The following is an 18,672-nucleotide window of genomic DNA, read 5'->3' on the forward strand; positions in this document are numbered from 1 at the left end:
TATTGTATACTTTTGTGTTTATCCATAAAATCAATGTAATCACCATTTTAATAAATTGACAAAGAAATAATAATAGCATTTTATTATGGGTAACTCCTACACAAAGAGTCAAACACATATTATTTTTCAATTTTTTATTACATCTAAGCATCTAAGTGACTACTATCTTTTTAAAACATCTATAAAAGTATTTCTTGGAATTTTAATGTTGGCAACACTTCTCATTTTTTTCTTTCCTTCCGCTTGTTGTTTTAACAGTTTCTTTCGTCGGGTTATGTCACCGCCATACTAAAATAAAAAACTCGTTTCATTAATCAAGAAAACGGTCTTTGACTTTCTTTTCAATGTTACATGTATATCAATGGTTTTCCTTTCTTTTAACGCCCAGAAGTAAAATGAAACACATTATGACGCTTATATTATATTCGCTAGCATTCAACAAATATAGTGTTTGACTCGATAATGGAATTTTTGTTAACATGTTTTATCGCTTCCTTTAGAACAAAATTTTTTTAAGATGAAATTATACAAAAACATACCAATTTTGCGGTTACATCCTTTCTATAGGCCTTTATAGTTTCTCTTGCTAACACCTTTCCTCCCACAACAGCTTGTATTGCCACCTGTGTACAAATAAACATTCATATTGCGAAATAATAAAGGGGTGTTAGTTAACTTAGCTTTTAATTATCAGATTGATAGACAACAGTCTTAAAAGAGATAGCTCTACTAGTATTGATATCATTAAAGAAGCCTTGAGTATGAGGGTGTGCAATTGTTTAATCAATTACCATCTACAATTCGTAATATTAGCGTGTTTAATCAATACAAAGGGACATTTAAGATTCATATTAGAATGAGTCTAATAGACTTAAATTGGGATAGCTGATGGCGACGCGTATCGCGTTCGTATATTATATTAAGTTTCTCATGTAAATAAAAATACATTTTTTGTAGTGAGAAATAAAGTTTTTCAAACATTGATATAATAGTAATGACTATATGTATTGAAACCTCACTACTCGTAATGTAGGCAATAAAAAGGCGCTGGTTTATAAATGCTTAATATTACTTTTTGCTTTTTAAACAAAATAATTTATGCCATAGACCAGCCAGATTTTAAATAATACCCACATATAAGATTAAAATTTTCAAATTCAAATCAAAATATTTAAGTACAAAATGGTGACTTGTTTACTTGTACTTTGATTGCCAAATTGATGGTTAAAGTTTAAACGCTACAGTTCATTATCTAACTGAAAACAAGCAAGAAAAAATTTGCATCTACCCTATTTTTGGTACAAATCCTACCTGAACCATTTGACGTGGGATCATCTCCTTAAGTCGAGCTGTTAATGTTCTAGCGTTATATTCCAATCTACTTATATGAACTATTGATGTCAACTCGTCCACAATAACACCATTTAATAGTATGTCCATCTGAAAAAAGTTATATGTTATATTCGTATTTCCAGTTCTGGTTATGTAACGCTATCAATCTAACACACAATTGCATTATATCTCATATAACAGTCAAAATTTAATATATATAAATAAAATTTATACATAAATATAATAAGTAGTATATTTACTACCCGTTTGGTCCTCTAGATACGTCTACGCCAAAGCAGGCGCAACCACAGATTGGTAAAAATGGGTGAGCCACAGAGCACGGTCAATGCAAGCAAAATATAATAATTAAAACTCTTTGGTGACTCCAACTTGTAATAAACATGTAGTTTTTCACGTTTGTATGGGAGTTAGTTTATTATTCGGCTTGATCCCAAATTATAAAAAAAAACTAAGATATTACTTGATTAGCTATTAAATGACCCCAAATAGGGTAATAATCCCAACTGGATCCACTCTTGTGCACAAACAAACAGTAAACAGAAATACTACAAATGCAGAAATATTTTTCACTTACTTTAACTAATGAACTGGGGTGGAATCCATAATCCTGGTAATCAAAGCTGGCAAATCCTGATGTGATACTCTTTAAGGTATCATGGAAGTCCATCACCACTTCAGATAAAGGTAGAATGTATTGTAACATTGTCATCTGGTCATCCACAGCGTTAGATGGTAAAGGATTACCACGACGATCTATACACAGGGTGTTCACTGCGCCGATGTACTCTACTGGACTTATTATTGTACCTGTAATATTTTAACAAATTACACTATTATACGTAAAATCTGTTGGTTGGTTTAGCATAAAAGATAATATATCCGATTATTATATACTATAAAATATCCTTATAAATACCAATAAACGTTTTTCTTAATAAGTTATATCATTATTACAATAATTTTTGTTTTCAATTTTCTCACTTAGGGAGCGTTCAAGTACATATTACGTAACGCAATTTTCTGAGATTATTGACCCCCCCCCCATGTAACTCGCCGTAACGTTATTCAGTACCCAAGTACAGTACTATAACCAAGTATAGTAAAACGTTTCGTGATCACCTAGTGACTCTTTAGTTACTATTATGTGGTGTAAGTCGAAAAAAATATTAACAATAACGCGTAATTTAATCCCCGCCCCGCATCGTAACGTTTTACAAAAGGAGAAAATACGTTACGTATACTTGAACGCTCCCACAACCATATTAGGTGGGCTGAAAACTTTGTTTTCTGACACATAGTACCACTACTATTAAATAACTATGGCTACTAGTATTAAATAAATATGGTGGCTGGAGTTCTGGGCATTCTGTATTTAAATAATAATTTTAGCTGTTGTAGTCGGGGCAACATATGGCGCCCATAACCACGTAAATCTTAATATTGTTAAAATTATGTACATGACTATATCAAATTCAATTTGAATTCTATATTTTATTCGAGCCTTTTCTCATACATGACATGTGTGTAAATATTATTATAACTAAGTTTTTGCGAGTATTTTCGATGATTTTTTTAAACTTACCTATAACGAACGGTTCGTAATATTCTACTATATTACTAACATCTGGCAGTTGCATAGGATTCGTAACAATTACATCCTCGCCTTTATAATGCTTGATAATTTTAGCACCCTTTACTCTGAAATACTTTGACAAATAAACACCTTTGCTCCGTTTATAATTTTATATTTGTTTATAATACGTCATAGCTTTCATCGAAATGTTAACCACGCTTGAAAATTCTACGCTTAAACATTAAAACTCTTTCTTCTGTGTTTAAATGAGGGATTTTTCTGACAGCTAAGAAAAGTAGTTCCAAATTAGTCAATACATGGCATTTTCAAGTAAGGGTTTTTGTTTTTTTATTGGGACTACATACCTCTGGATGAGCGTCGCTTTCTTTCCAACAAATCTTGCATTGCGTTTTCGGAGCTCGTTTTTCAGGTCTGTCACAGACCAAGAACCGTAATCTTTTCTCACGGATGATGGTAAACTCATCATGAGATCGAAGTCCAATAAACAGGCAGGGGTCAATCGTAACCGCAAGCAAACGTCCAGAGTGCACGCGAAGGTGAGTCGAGTCAAAAAGCCAGAACAGTCCAAAGAAAAAGCCAGGGTCGTCGTAATAATAACAAAACAGAGGAGAACAGAACATTCGCGTAACCACCAAGTTTTTATCTGTGGCAAGCAATAAGAAAAAATGTAAACCCTTGCGATCAAGCGCCATCTCATCGTAGCTTTTAGAACTATCTTTTTTTAATAGCTGTCAGAAAAATCCCTCATAGCTGAATATTTTTTTATGTATGTGTTAAACTCTTTGTACTTATTTTAAATCGGTTATTACTACTCTATATCAAATAGAGACGATATACAACGAAAGTAAATTGTCATTGTCAAAATTGTCATACATACTTAACTTTATAAGGAACCGATGGTGCAGTGAGTATGGCCTCAGCTTTATATTCTTGCAGGAGTCTCTGTGTGAATACATCTAAATGCAATAGTCCGAGAAAGCCCACACGCCATCCTTGGCCCAGTGCTGGACTGCAAAAATATATACATTTATAACAAAGTCAGTGGTCGGGCTAGGCTCACCACATTTGGTGCCACAATTTACAATTCTCTCTATACTCTGTGACAGTTTTGTGAAAGTTAATACTTAAATAAGAAATTGTGTTAACAGAATAAGATATGCTTTCATAAGAATAATCTTTTGAGTTAATATGGAATGTATTTCACTAATTATAAAATACGAAATATACTACAAAGTTTGGCATTCACAAGACTCGAAAATTATATTGATATAATTATGAAAATAATGCCATTCCTACAAAGAATTATTTATTTATTTTTTATTAACATAAATAAATTTAGACTAATATGCAGAACAAATTTTCAACAGTTTAGTAACTTAAAAGCGAAAATTGCTTAGTAAAAAGTTATTTGTTTGGTCTGTCTAGATTATATCTGGTTTCATACAACATAAAAATATACCACAATAATTTATATATTTCTAACTCTAACCACAAAATAACTGGTGTATTGGACAAAAATGTCAAAGTAGTACAAATTTTACCTAGAATCAACCGCAACACTGACAGCAGAATCATTCAAAGATAGTTTCTTGATAGAGTCACTGAGTTGTGTGTGCTGTGATTGGTCGGCTGGAAAGATACCTGCATATACCATGTGTCTTACTGCAGGAACCGTTGTGTCTTTACCATCAGTAGCTTCTGGTGACAACAAGGTGTCACCTACGCTACCACCGCCTTTTGTACCTAGACCTGAAGATAGTAATGAAATGTGTAAGTGATCAAGTTAATTATATACAGGTTGACTACTATTTTAAAGATAAAGTAGATTTTCATTAAGGAAAAAATTGATTCTAATTATTTGTTGACCATGGACATCAAGTAAAAAAACCTATAGTTTTTTAAGTGAAACTTCTTTAGTTAATAATAATATTAGCGTCACGAAGATGTGCAGGCGTTTTTGTCAAAGGGCGCGAATTACCTTATAGAAATTCTATTTTTAAAATAAAACATTATGAAATTTTAATATTTTATATTTTATGCAAAATAATTTATTGAAATCTCAAATGACGAATAGTAAATTAAAATGCCACGTGTTTCTATTATCAAAGAAATAAATTAAAAATATATTTTTTATTAATTTTTGAGACTTAATATTTTAATGACAATTAAATTCATTAAATTCCTAACATATCTTCCTTTTTCCACCCTTAAGTCTCGGAAATCTAAAGTTTTAGATTTGTATAAATACGAACAAGACTTTAAAATTAGTTTGCCAAAGAAGTTTCACTTCTGACATGTCTGACTTTGTATGCAAACACTTTTTTTGACTATGTTAATAACAAATCTATACTTATTAAAAATAAAATAACTAGCATTGGAATAAAACTATAAAGCTTTATTTTTTCTAAACAACTTATATTAAATTAATTAATTAATTACTGTGATTCAATATATAATTAAAATGTTATAACATTATTTATCATCATGCATCACTTCATTTATTTTAGTTATAATGTAAACTTTATTTACTTTCTCATAACCTTGTGATTGTTGTAGTTTACAAATATCAATAGTTTTGCAGACCCAATTGTAATCTGCTTTTAGATGTTGATGTGTAAAAATAAATATAATTTGTTCTAATTTAATACTACTTACCTACCATAACTACTTGTCCTGCCATAGCCTCAGTGATACTCTCTTCACTCGGTCTTAATAAGGCTAAATACTTCACTGTATGTTGTTTTACATCTGATTTCCACTTTACTGTTTGACCCATTTTAAGAGTACCTGAATGGATATAGGCTAGGCATAAAACTCCCCTGTATTTATCATGCCAAGTGTCTATTATATGAGCTCGAAAATGGTCAGTGGTATCTACATTGGGTGGTGGAATTCTTGTAATTATTGCTTTTAACAATTCTTCAACACCCCATCCTTTTTTTGCTGACACTTGCAGGACATCACTTGGATCTATTTTAAAAACTGATTTAAGTTGGTTCTTAACTTTTTCAGGGTCAGCTCTGGGCAGGTCAACTTTGTTAAGTGTTGGTAATATGACTAGGTCATTTCTTTTGGCAAGAGAGTGAACAGCTACAGTTTGTGCTTGTATTCCTTCATTTGCATCAACTAGAAGAACAACACCTTGACAAGCTGTCACACTACGAACAACCTGAAATAATTGATAACTTGTTCTCTTGAATGAGTGTTGGCAGAGTATATATATAATATTACTACTGTAAATTAAAAGACAATTAAATTAGGCTACTGTAACTTACGCGGTTACAGTTATTTGCAGAGCACTGATTGTTCTAAGCTAATGACAGGTTGTATAAAAAGATAATGACACTTACTTCATTTGAAAAGTCTACATGACCTGGAGTATCAATAAGATTAAGTAAATATGGTTCATTATTATATGAGTAATTTAATGATGCTGTGACAGCTTTTACAGTGATCCCCCTTTCTCTCTCCACCTGAAAATAATTTCATGAAAATAATTTCTTTGTTGTGAAAAATTAAAATAGATCATTTTAACTAAGGAAATTTACAAAAAACTAACCTGTAATTGATCTAAAACTTGTGCATTTTCGTTACCTGGTTTAATAACACCGGTGATTTCAAGTAACCTATCAGCTAATGTACTCTTTCCATGGTCTACATGAGCAACAATGCTAAAGTTTCTGATTCTCCTAACGTCAATTATTGGTTGTATTGGAGAGTCCGAACTGTATGTTCGCCATAGAAATCTGAAAACTTCATTGTTTTAGCGAGAATTATAGCTAGAACCCCATTTCGTTTTATGTGCATATAATTTAGAATACCTTTTGAAATATTGTTTTCTTTTTAATATCTGAAGAAAACATGTGTTTTTCATAACGTAAACCATTTCTAACTACATAACTCAAATTAAATTAAACTGTAAAACTTCGTTTTAAATCACTTTTTGCTCAAAGTCTAACACATTAACCATTTTTATAAATTATTTTAATTTCTATTACTTAAACTTGAATGTATTATAAAACCATCTGAAAATGTTTTATTTTGAATAAGTTTTGACAATTGATCTATCAATCAACTTATATATATATCAACTTATATTTCAATCAATATTTTCTACAAAGGCACTTTGTATTCTGTGGTTTTTGTCGAAATTCTAATGTCGGCTCTCGCTACTCGCTAGTCAATACTATTACATTATTTTGAAAAATAAGCGATACAATTCATATTTCTTGAACACGTATCAACTTTAGCATAAGTGTTGAACGCTTATCCTTTTATTAAATTAGTTTAATAATAATAATAATATTTCTTGTTATTCACAGATTAACCACCAAATTAAAAAATGACAACGCCTTAGTAATATATATTCCTGACGTAGGTTGCAGATTTGTCAAATAGCCACGTCATTTTTGCTTTGAATGAGGTTGATGAGCTCTAGTTTACGCGGCGTATAATTTTTAAGATAGTTTAAAAACATATTTAATCATGAATATATTCCGATTACTTGCCGATCTATCCCATCTATTGGCTATTATAATCTTGTTGCTTAAAATATGGAAAACAAGATCTTGTGCAGGTAATGAACAAACCGGCGTTCCGCATTCATATGAGATTTCAGTGTGTTATGTTTTGTTACTATGAACATATTTTCAGGTATATCTGGAAAATCGCAAATACTTTTCTCCATCGTGTATACCGCAAGGTATTTGGATTTACTGACTACATATGTGTCCGCATATAATACTGTTATGAAGTTGGTCTTCATCGTGGCTTCATATGCCACGGTTTATTTGATGTACGTAAAGTTTAAGGCCACCTACGACCACAACCACGACACCTTTAGAATCGAATTTCTGCTAATACCTTGTGTGATCTTGGCGTTGCTGATAAACCGCGAATTTACATTTTTAGAGGTGAGTAACGTAATACTTAATAGATACCTCATAATATCTTAAGTGGAAAGATAAGGAAACAAATTGTGGTGTGTAATAATATATTTTATTGCAGGTGTTATGGACATTCTCTATTTATTTGGAATCTGTTGCTATTTTGCCGCAATTGTTTTTGGTTTCAAAGACTGGAGAGGCAGAAAGTATCACATCTCATTACCTATTTGCCTTGGGTTCATACAGAGGACTCTATCTTTTGAACTGGGTATGTAACTTTTAGAAATATGTAGTTTAACTAATTTAAAATCAAATAAATTGTAATCAATCAATTTTGCCTAGCTTTATGAAGCTCATTCGGAAGTAGGCTACTTTGTTATTTGTCATAATAAGACATCAAAAGTAAACGAGAAGATTTTGAAATTTATACATAGACTTGTTTTAGTTTCATTGGTTTGATTAGACTTGCATACTTATATTGTCCCTATTTCAATGCATGTTATATCAATTATGATTCTAGTATGAGTCATTTCATTTAATCATTTGTTTTAGATTTACCGTTACATTGTTGAAGACCACTATGAGTTGATTGCTATTATTGCTGGAGTTGTGCAAACAGTTTTGTATTGTGATTTCTTCTATCTTTACATTACAAAAGGTAAATATAAACTATATTCTTTTTCATTATGTTTTGTATTTTGAAATAATCTTTGTAAGTTTTACTGTGTATGTACATGACTATTTTACTTTATCTAGAAGAAATTAACTAAGTTGATGTACTTAAATTGGAGCATAAAACAGCAAGCTTGTTAAGCATTGGTAGTATAAATTTATTGGTGACATATAACATTAATATTTTTATAATCACAATTTGGGCGACAAACTTATTAATATTATAATAATTTTGTTTCAGTTCTTAAAGGAAAGAAACTGCAACTACCTGCATAAATTAGTTAATGGTACAATAGACAAGAATGTCTATTAAGATATTTAATTAAGTCAATATTACCTAAGATCTAGTGTTCTGGACAAAAGTTTGTATTGAAATTTAACCATACATTGTGATTTTTGACGCTACACATACCTCAGATGGCTTTTTGTACTGCATAAAACATTTCAAGCCAAATGATTTCTTATTTCTTTATACTAATTTCAATTCAAATAACTTGATTCTTTCTTATTATCAAATAGAAATTGTGTAAATCTTTGTGTGTGTATTATTAGTGAATGGTATACTAAATTCTTGTTGTAATATCACTTTGTTTCTTACTAAGCATATTAAATAACATTAAAATTTTAATTACTTAAACATTATTTTGTACTTTGAGCATATTAAACCAATGTACGCAATTGTGGTTGTAATGACTAAAGAATGTAGTTATTAAGCATAGTAGGTATATTGAGTTATCTTCCAAATTATACCACTATAGATAAGAGGTCATTTTGAATGGTTCAAGAATAGTGAAGCAATATTTTTAATGTAATATTGAATGAACTAATAATGGCTTAATAGTAAATTAATTTTTATTTAGCCACTAAGATTTAATGTAATCTTGGATTAAGTATTTGTGAATAAAATTTGGAAGTGACAGTTTTTTTGTGAAATAAACTTGTGTTATATTTAATACTTTATTGTAACAAATTCTATCTAAATAACAAAGATGCATATTCCTCAAAGTCTGCGATATGAACTTGCTCCTGAAAGAAAAATAAACATAATAAAATTATGCAAATATATAACTATTTACACTAAAATATAGTCAATATAAGAAAAAATCATAAAGAAATTAATCATTTATTACTAGAGAATAATCTTGAATTGGTGCTACAATGGGAAAAATTATATAATAAGCACTAGCTTAAAGCTTAATGTTTAAATTTGAAGAATTCAAGCAAGACATAATCCATATAAATAAAAATGAATTGTAATATATATTGATACGCGCAAAAATTGAAAACTGCTGGACCAATTCTTTTATTATATATTCGGTGAACTCTGAGGAACTTTTATGGAGAGAAAAATTTAACTAAAAACTAGTTTTTTTCTATGTAATTGTGGTGATATTGAGCTTATAAAAAAGTAGGCTAAGTAGAAAAATTATACTAAGCGAAACGTTCTCGGCGACAGCTAGTATCAGATAAAAATATGAATGTATCGGTTTTGATTTTCCTAGAAAAATGTCACAACCATGTTAGCTTTTAATACGTTATCAAACTAAAGATTGACTCATAATAGGCGTTTTTAGAACAGGGGGCAAACGGGCAGAAGGCCGACCTGATGTTAAGTGATGCCCATGGACACTCTCAATGCCAGAGGGCTCGCGAGTGCGTTGCCGGCCGGTTATACTTATTATCGAATATTCACAGGCATTCAAAATCAAAATACGTTTATTCAATTTAGATGCTTCTTAGAGCATGCTTATGAATGTCAACAACGTTTACAAAATTCACGAAAGAGCAGGACTACGCCATCATTCAAAAAGTTAATTTGTTATCACCATAAATTGACGTTTCATGTTGTTGATAAGCAGTTAAAGAACATTCAATATTAATGTGAAGCTCCAAATTACATAATTTCGTAATGTTCTATTATTTGTTGACACATGTTTTTCGAGATAATCAATCAAGTTAACGGGAATCTGCTGTATTTGTTTCGCAGATGTGTAGATGGCTTTATTAGATGTTAATTGCTATATGGGAAATATATTAAATCAATTTTAATTTGGAAATAGCACTAACAGGTTTAATATCTAGTTCTTGCAAAAGTGGGTCATTTTAATTCAACACATACGCGGCGCGTGTTCACGCTTGATTAAACATGCGACCCTCCATCCATCCACCCAATCCTGAGGTCACGAGTTCGAATCACGGCTGAGCACCAATAGACATTTCTGTGTACGTTTCAACGCTCGTATTGTGAAGAAAAACGACAAGAATTAGACCAAAAAATCGTGTCTCAGGCATAGTGGGATCCCCTACTTATTGAGACAAAAATAATTAATAATCAGTCCATCCGTATCACCTCGACGTCCGTCGTTCCACAATTGGGGGCCTACCATGAACTTTCTTAAAACAATCCAGTTGAGATGCAGTTGAGTTTAGGTACCTAAAGTCAATAGCATTTTTTCGTACCATGACCGCCTATAAGCTGAAACGTATTTGCATCGCAAGACCCGAATGAAAGAACGATAACTTTATTGGAGGTTTCTATGTAAGTTTTGAAATTTACTGTCAAACTTTCTTTAAAATATGTTTCTATAAAAATAAATAAAATATAAAATTGTTTTCAATAATTCATCAATCATAATAAGCTATTATGTCTTTAATAATATATATATAATGAAAATGGTCTTCGTTTGAGGCTCAATCACGCCTAAACCACTGATCGTATCGACATGAAACTACCACCATTCGATGCGAAATTTTTCCTAGATGGTTTATGGCTATTTATTTTTTCAATTCCAACCAACAATTCCTTAATTTTTTTATTTCTGTTTAACTTTTATGAAAATTTATGCATACGGACTTCCTAGAACGTGAAAACATCTGCCAACATCTGTCAAAAACTCGATTTTCGGAATATTTCAATTTTCTTAGCGGGAAGTTAAAAAGAAGAATAATAAAAATATGAAAAAAAATAAAATAATGAAACATAAAATTTATTTTATTTCCTATTTTAATTCGCCCAGCGGAGCGGGCGGGAAACGGCTAGTCTTAATATATATACATATTTATTTAATAAATAAAACTATTCTTTTAAACGTTTCCGTCAAATTTTGATAGGATCTTTCAATATTTTGGTGTTTACAAAATGTCAGCTTTATAAATATAGTTTTACAAATTGTTTAACTTATAAAATAATACGATGGGGTAAGTATTGTTCACAAATATGTTGATTAAAAAGAAATACCTATATCGAAGTTAATTCCTGATAAAACTTTTTGCAAAAGATATTATTTATTTATACTGTTATTATATTATTTTCAAATGGCTTATTATTTACGCATTATAAATTTGAAAAATACCTATTTTTTTTTAAACAACAAAAAGCAGAGGATAATCATACAATTAATGAACATAATGAGGAAAAATTTAATTATAATAAATATCTACTACTGATATGGCATGCTTATTTATTATAAAATATGATATATTGGGGAACTATGTTTGTGTTAGACATGCCTAAATAATTAATAGAATATTATTGAACAGCTTGTACAATTATTTTTAGGTGCACTAAAATCCTCAACGAATCAAAGTCGTTAATCTATAGCAAATTAAAAAAACTCGATATCTACGAAGTAGGTAGAAGGGCATTGCCGTCTTGTTTCTCATCTCCGTCAATATTTTAATAATTAATTTACAATGACTCTTTCTAAACTCAAAATGCCACAAATTATCCGAAACAGACAGTAGATAAATACTGTATTTTATAGGTACTTTACTATTATTTGGACATTTCGATACAAAAAAGTAACTTTTTTAGAATCGCTTATTCTGTCATAGTTGGAAGGCGCAACCGTCAAATTTCGGTTCGGTACGGATTTTCACTTATAATACCACAAGAGGAAATGCCCGATAATTTTGAAGCTCGTGTGGTATTCGGGGGATTATTTTTCCGACCCAAATGTCGGCCAATAGAATTGCACCATGAGACGAAATGTACAGTTAACTAATAAGAATTTCATAATGAATAAAACAACTACTTAATACTTTTCTTGAAGCAACGACCAGAGTAGGTTGTACCACGTGACGTCGAATGGTGCAATTCTATTGGCCGATGTTTGGGTCGGAAAAATAATCATACAAATTGAACGAACGAAATCTGATAACCGCTAAGGTCACGTGGGAACATAAACTGTCTCGTTTTTTCGATGTCATGGTACGAATTAGCGATGCATCGCAGTTGTAGGTTGTCAATAGGCTCGCAATAAGAGTTCATGTTAGGCCCCCTGTGCGTTTTCTAAGGCATTTATTGCCGCGCACCACCGCTATGTGGAACCAGCTGGCCACTGAAGTATTTCCGAACCAATTCGACTTAGGGTCCTTCAAGAAAAGAGCGTACCAATTCTTGAAAGGCCGGCAACGCACTTGCGAACCTTCTGGCAGCGTGAGTGTCCATGGGCGGCGGTATTACTTAACATCAGGTGAGCCTCCTATTACATAAAAAAAGCCAAGATCAAAGGTCAGCCTGTGGCTATATACCTTTAACATAGTACTGCTGTTAAGTAAATGAAAAATCCCATTTGTGAGTGTTTCCTCATTGAGGATTGCAGTGTAAGGCACACCAATTTTTAAGTTTTCTTCTATCTGAAATTGAATGCAGGTATCAATACAGTAATGAAAAACTTCAGGAATTCTTATCTTAAATTCTGTAAAATTGCCATAATCATCAGGGTATAACAGTGTTTTTAAGGTATTTATGAATTTGATAAAGCTTAAACAAGTATACACTGTATATAGTGAACATTTTGTTTTAATTGGCTGTTATGACAGCTGTTAAGGGAGCGTTCAAGTATTACGTAACGAATTTTTTTTCCTTTTGAAAAAGTTACGATACGGGGCGGGATTAAATTACGCGTTATTCTTAATATTTTTTTCGACTTACACCACATAATAGTAACTAAAGAGTCACTAGGTGGTCACAAAACTTTTTACTATAATTGCGTACTGAAAAACGTTACGGCGAGTTACATGGGGAGGGGGGGCAATAATCTCCAAAAATTGCGTTACGTAATACTCGAACGCTCCCTAAGGTAAAAAGCAAGTGTGTTTTTAAGTGTTCATTTTTCAAGATGCTGAACTGATATTGATGTATTTTATTGTATAAATGGATACATATTAATGATGTAGACCGCCTGAATAACCATAATATGCCAAAGGCCAAACAAAATAAATATTGATAAAAATACCTGAAGCTGTATTGGATGTGAAAACGTAGGAAGCAGCGATTTTATTTGCGCCAAGGTGAGCTTATTGTGAAGTAATGCAGCTAGCTCCTTGAGAGTATCGAACGTTTTATTATCTAAAATAAAATAGGAGATATTATAATTAATCACTCACATAATCTTTAGTAGAAAAAACCATGTTGTATGTATATGTTAACGTAAAATTGTAAACACCGTTAGATTGTAATCTGTCTCGCGAGATTATAAACTGTCGAAAGATTGTGAACCTCAGCTTACTGCTTACAATTTAACGTATTATTATTCGGTAGATTGTACTACACTAACTTAGTTATCATTCAAACTTCTTTGGTCAATTACAGATTAATTTTACTTTCCAACAATTTCATATAACTACCGAATAATACTACGTTAAATTCTAAGCAGTTCGTTGAGGTTCACAATCTTTCGACAGTTTATAATCTCGCGAGATAGATTACAATCTAACGGTGTTTACAATTTTACGGTGACATATACAAGCAATTATTATGCATAATTAGAGTCAAATGGAATCAAGTTAAATATGAAAAAATTACCTGTACTATGTAAAGCAAAGGATATTTTATATGGCGCCATTTTGTAGTGTAGTCTCAAATATCCATATTTGTGTTGATTTGACATGCCATCAAGTAAAAGTGACACCAATGCTGTTTCCATTGACATACAACATGTAATACTGGCAGAGTCACTGGAGTCCTAAAAATTTCAATTATATTTTTATAAATAACGTAGTACTGTTCTGTTCTGTATATATGTATTACAATAATTATTAACCATAACATATGTAAGCTAAATAGGTTTTCTTTTTAAATTATTATTTTTGAAACAGCCTTCCTCTTCTATTTTGGATATGAATAAACTTTACATAACAATTTATCCATATAGCCAAAATAGAGATCACAAAATAACTTGATCTAATTACAAAAATGTATTACCATATTTTTGATCATAGAGAGATGTTCCACTATGTTTTGACCCTTTTCAAAATTGGCTACAATTTGTGTATTCACTGTTGAGCCTTCATATTTCATGTCATTCACCATAAACAAGCTGGGTGTTGTTGTAATCTATGACAAAAATCTTATTTAAAAAGATTCATCAGATCCGCCAACATTTTCTCTCAACATTGACGCTTGATGCATAATAGCATTGTACCAGCCAAGTTCTGCTATATTTATAAACAATTAAAACACATTAAAACTTGTAGGTGATGATTACTACCGAATTTGTTTATATTTGGACTTAAGATGGAGTAACTTTGTTTAAATATTGGCATGAACAAACTACAAAAATATAAACTAAATTGACTTACAGAACTCCACCAATATTTTCTATATCTTTGCCACTGAAAAAAGTACTGCATCACATCTTGTTTTGGTACCATAAGGCTAAACTTTAATTTAGATTTTTCTAGTAATTGGGAACTTTTATCATTAATTTCAATAAGTTTTGGGGATGTATCAAACATTTTCTCAATAAATCCATAGCATAAATCCTTCTTATTTACTGCCGATAAATAAACAGGGAAATGTGATTGTGCCTTTGCATGAATAGATCGAAGCCAGCTGATATAAATATTATTTATCAGAATTGTACATGAAGGTTGTAACACATATGTCATATTGCTATTTGTATTACTTGTTACTTGAAAAAACTTTCCTAAACTAAGGATTTTACTAATTTCTGTTTTCATTTCTATTGATATCAGATTCTTTTTGTTCAATTTCATGTAGGGGTATATTTCCTGGGGGTGCAACAAAGTAGTCATCCTCTGTTATAACTGCATTTTTTAATATATCTTTTTGGCAATTTCCTTGGGTAACAGCATCAATGCGCAAGCTCAAGCTTCTGAAAGGTAGAAATGAAACAAAAAATTATTTTTCTTTTACAAAAATTATAAAAATAAAGTGTAGTGTTTATGTAAAATTATTTTAAATAAAGTGTAGTAGTATCTAAACAGTTTATACAACTTATAACAAGGTTTAAGCAATGACTACGAAACTTACTCGTTTTCTAAGACTGTGTACATAGGCTGAACATTGTCAGTGTTTATGTGAAGAATTTTATTTGCGAAATCGATAGAATCTTCTAACACTTTCACGCCTTGCTCAGTATCACACTTAACTAAAGATAATCGCTCCAAAAGTGCAACTGTATTTATGTCTATATTTGGCTTTGGGATGTTTTCGCTTTCGAGAGAAGCAACGGGGGTAATAGGAACTTTGCAATAATATCTAACACAATTATAAAAAATCCTGTGAAGATAAATTCGTCTTCGTACCAAAGCTGAGGACCTAAAACTCATAATTTCTGCAGATGCACTATTCTAATTTGCGCTAATTTAAATTGTTTAAATTAAATAATACCACAAATAGTAATAACTAGTTACTACTATTAGTTTGTACTTTGTTATGATTTTATTGAATAATACATAATTAGCTATAAAGTATAATGGGTATGTTCCGATATACACTGCGACCACTGTACAGAGTACCGTCAATTTAGTATACTGTGAAACCGTTTCTCTATAGCCAGCTATACTGGTTACAATTTAAAACGGAACGCAGTCCAGTATACTAGTCAGCTTCGTTTTTCGACACAGTTTTCAAATGAGTGCATCAAAGTTTTTCAATTCAACAAGAAAAACTATTATTGGAGTATTATCGCATTAAAAAAATCTATATTAATATTAACTGTCAATTGAATTAATACTACAAAGAAAGTAAGTTAGAATTTTAAATGTTTGTTATTAAACTGTAAGTTATATCAGCCGTTAGGCATTCAAGTGGTTTTGATTGATCACGTGATCAAAGCACTGCGAGTACCTTACCTCGAAAACGCCAGTGCTCGCAGTAGAAGTATAGCGGGGATTTGTGACGTCATATATTTCCTAGGACGCTGCGGCTGTATACTGCAGTCCATAGCGGAACAAATTTTTGAACAGTGGGAGCACTATACAGTACTCGCAGTGTATATCGGAACATACCCTAAATGAAATGATGAATGACTTCAGAGTTGTCATTTATCAGTTGAGACAGATTTTGAAATTTTAGTTGTCGCATGTGACTTATAATAAAAATATGTCAATTGTCAAATCTCATAAGCCTTAGTAGAACAATACCTGGCTGTATGGACTAAAGTCCCTTGCCTTTTCCATTAGGGATAAATAAATATCATCATCATAAGCCTTAGTGGTACTCAAAGATTGTCAGTGAATACTCATTTGTAATCAAAGAATTGACATAAGATGATGAATATTGACAACTGACAAAATTGTAGTGACACAGAAAATCAGCTGAGGTTATATTTTATATTTATAAACATTAAATCATAAATGTAAAGTCTTTTATGTAAAAGATATAAAGATAAAATATATTTGGTAAGTCGCATTTAATATATTTTTAAATCTGTATATTATCTGAGCGAACTATAAGTTTCTTTATTTTCAGCTAATCATGAAGAAGTACCCGCGCACGGTTCTATATGATAAATTGCATAGAGGTTTTGTTCTTTGCTGTGTCGGGCTAACATTATATGGTTCTGTTATATTGGGTGACCATTTCTATAAGTACTTCAAATACAGAAGACCTTTAATAGAAGCATCTAAAGCTACAGCAGAACAGGAGTTACTCTCTGAAGGCTCTTCAGAAAAGGTCATGTAGATGTGATGTATAAAATGCATGTAATATAAGATTTAGTGTATTTAATTTAAGTTTAAATACAATAGTTTTTAATGTATTGAAATAAACATTGAAAGGTAACAAATTTGTTTTACTTTTGATGTAAGAAATGCATTTTTTGCTTTTGTGGGGTGCAGGGTCACATTTTGGTCACAAAAGTTGGTGGTATCAAGGTGATCATAGTTACATTATTACATGTAACTATTTACAATAGTAAACTAAAAGCTACATTATGTTTTTATCTTTGAAGCTTATAATTTCACTGCTACCCAACATGTATTCAAGTAAATTATTTAGATAAAATAATTATTGTTTGCAGTAAAATTTGGGGCTGGTTTACTGCTAAGCATTAATGATTCTAGCATTAATGACTGAACTATATTATTTGGCAGATATGCCAAGTAATTTGATAATGTATCCACAAAATCCAATATTTTACCTTAGTTCCAATATTTATCTGAAATATGCATTCTGTATCCTATGTTTCATTTGTAGATCTCAGTTTTAATATAACATACATATCCTTCAAACTTAATTTATTATAAATAGTATTATTATAATTTATAATACATAAAAAGCTTTTTAAAACATTTCTTTAGGTTTATCAAGAATTATTTTTGAACAAAAACGAAAAATAATTTAAAAAGTTTGAATTTTAAAGAATAATATCACAAAAGTTTACTAAAATTATTAGAATATTTATACAAAAGTTGAAGCGGTGCTCTGACTTGTAAGTTTAAATGAACAACAATATATTTATGTAGATTTGCAAGTTGGACATAGGGATATAAAAAATAATCGATTTTTATTCAAATTATTATTATCTAATAATCGAGTTTTTATAATCGATTTTCATAGAAATAGTAATCGATTTTTTATAAAAGATTCGAAAACATCCAAAAACTTGGCCTTGGCATCTAACCCATCAATGGTCAAAAATACCGAATTGGACCTATACGTTGAGGCACCGTTATCGGATCTTATGGTAGATACTCTCAATGTCTGGGAGAGCTCTGAAGGGACTTTTCCTAAGCCAACCGAATTGGCTCTAAAGCATGTGATGGCCACTTCTGCTCTATCCGAAAAATTATTTTTCAAAGCGGGAAATATGGTCAGGAAAACACGAAACCGAATTTTAGGAAAGAGATTATTAAAATAATTATTTTTAAACTGCTTCGATAGATTACAATCTAGTGAATAATAATACGTTAAAT

General features: G+C 31.0%; 4 protein-coding genes across 4 annotated transcripts; 1 reads left to right on the forward strand and 3 right to left on the reverse strand.

The window, feature by feature from the left end:
- Positions 1 to 119: 119 nt before the first annotated feature.
- Positions 120 to 6,995, reverse strand: LOC125055113 (translation factor GUF1 homolog, mitochondrial). Its single transcript, XM_047657361.1, has 11 exons — positions 6,769 to 6,995; positions 6,507 to 6,693; positions 6,298 to 6,420; positions 5,603 to 6,116; positions 4,489 to 4,696; positions 3,825 to 3,956; positions 2,936 to 3,051; positions 1,928 to 2,160; positions 1,312 to 1,440; positions 540 to 623; positions 120 to 288 (listed from the first exon to the last, which is right to left on the reverse strand). The coding sequence occupies exons 1-11, from the start codon at positions 6,831 to 6,833 to the stop codon at positions 163 to 165; spliced, it is 1,917 nt and encodes a 638-aa protein (XP_047513317.1). The 5' UTR covers positions 6,834 to 6,995; the 3' UTR covers positions 120 to 162.
- Positions 6,996 to 7,339: 344 nt separating this feature from the next.
- LOC125055154 (ER lumen protein-retaining receptor) lies at positions 7,340 to 9,424 on the forward strand. The gene is made up of 5 exons (XM_047657427.1): positions 7,340 to 7,523; positions 7,601 to 7,860; positions 7,955 to 8,101; positions 8,386 to 8,491; positions 8,747 to 9,424. The coding sequence occupies exons 1-5, from the start codon at positions 7,433 to 7,435 to the stop codon at positions 8,779 to 8,781; spliced, it is 639 nt and encodes a 212-aa protein (XP_047513383.1). The 5' UTR covers positions 7,340 to 7,432; the 3' UTR covers positions 8,782 to 9,424.
- Positions 9,425 to 9,448: 24 nt separating this feature from the next.
- Positions 9,449 to 15,471, reverse strand: LOC125055153 (DNA polymerase subunit gamma-2, mitochondrial). The gene is made up of 6 exons (XM_047657426.1): positions 15,091 to 15,471; positions 14,714 to 14,845; positions 14,315 to 14,474; positions 13,746 to 13,858; positions 13,039 to 13,143; positions 9,449 to 9,531 (listed from the first exon to the last, which is right to left on the reverse strand). Exons 1-6 carry the CDS (start codon positions 15,469 to 15,471, stop codon positions 9,478 to 9,480), a joined length of 945 nt encoding a protein of 314 aa, XP_047513382.1. The 3' UTR covers positions 9,449 to 9,477.
- On the reverse strand, positions 15,455 to 16,225 carry LOC125055155 (glutamyl-tRNA(Gln) amidotransferase subunit C, mitochondrial). Its single transcript, XM_047657428.1, has 2 exons — positions 15,785 to 16,225; positions 15,455 to 15,626 (listed from the first exon to the last, which is right to left on the reverse strand). The coding sequence occupies exons 1-2, from the start codon at positions 16,081 to 16,083 to the stop codon at positions 15,455 to 15,457; spliced, it is 471 nt and encodes a 156-aa protein (XP_047513384.1). The 5' UTR covers positions 16,084 to 16,225.
- Between the last annotated feature and the right edge of the window lie 2,447 nt (positions 16,226 to 18,672).

Source organism: Pieris napi, chromosome 13 (assembly GCF_905475465.1).
Source record: "Pieris napi chromosome 13, ilPieNapi1.2, whole genome shotgun sequence".
Classification (NCBI taxonomy): Eukaryota; Metazoa; Arthropoda; class Insecta; order Lepidoptera; family Pieridae; genus Pieris; species Pieris napi.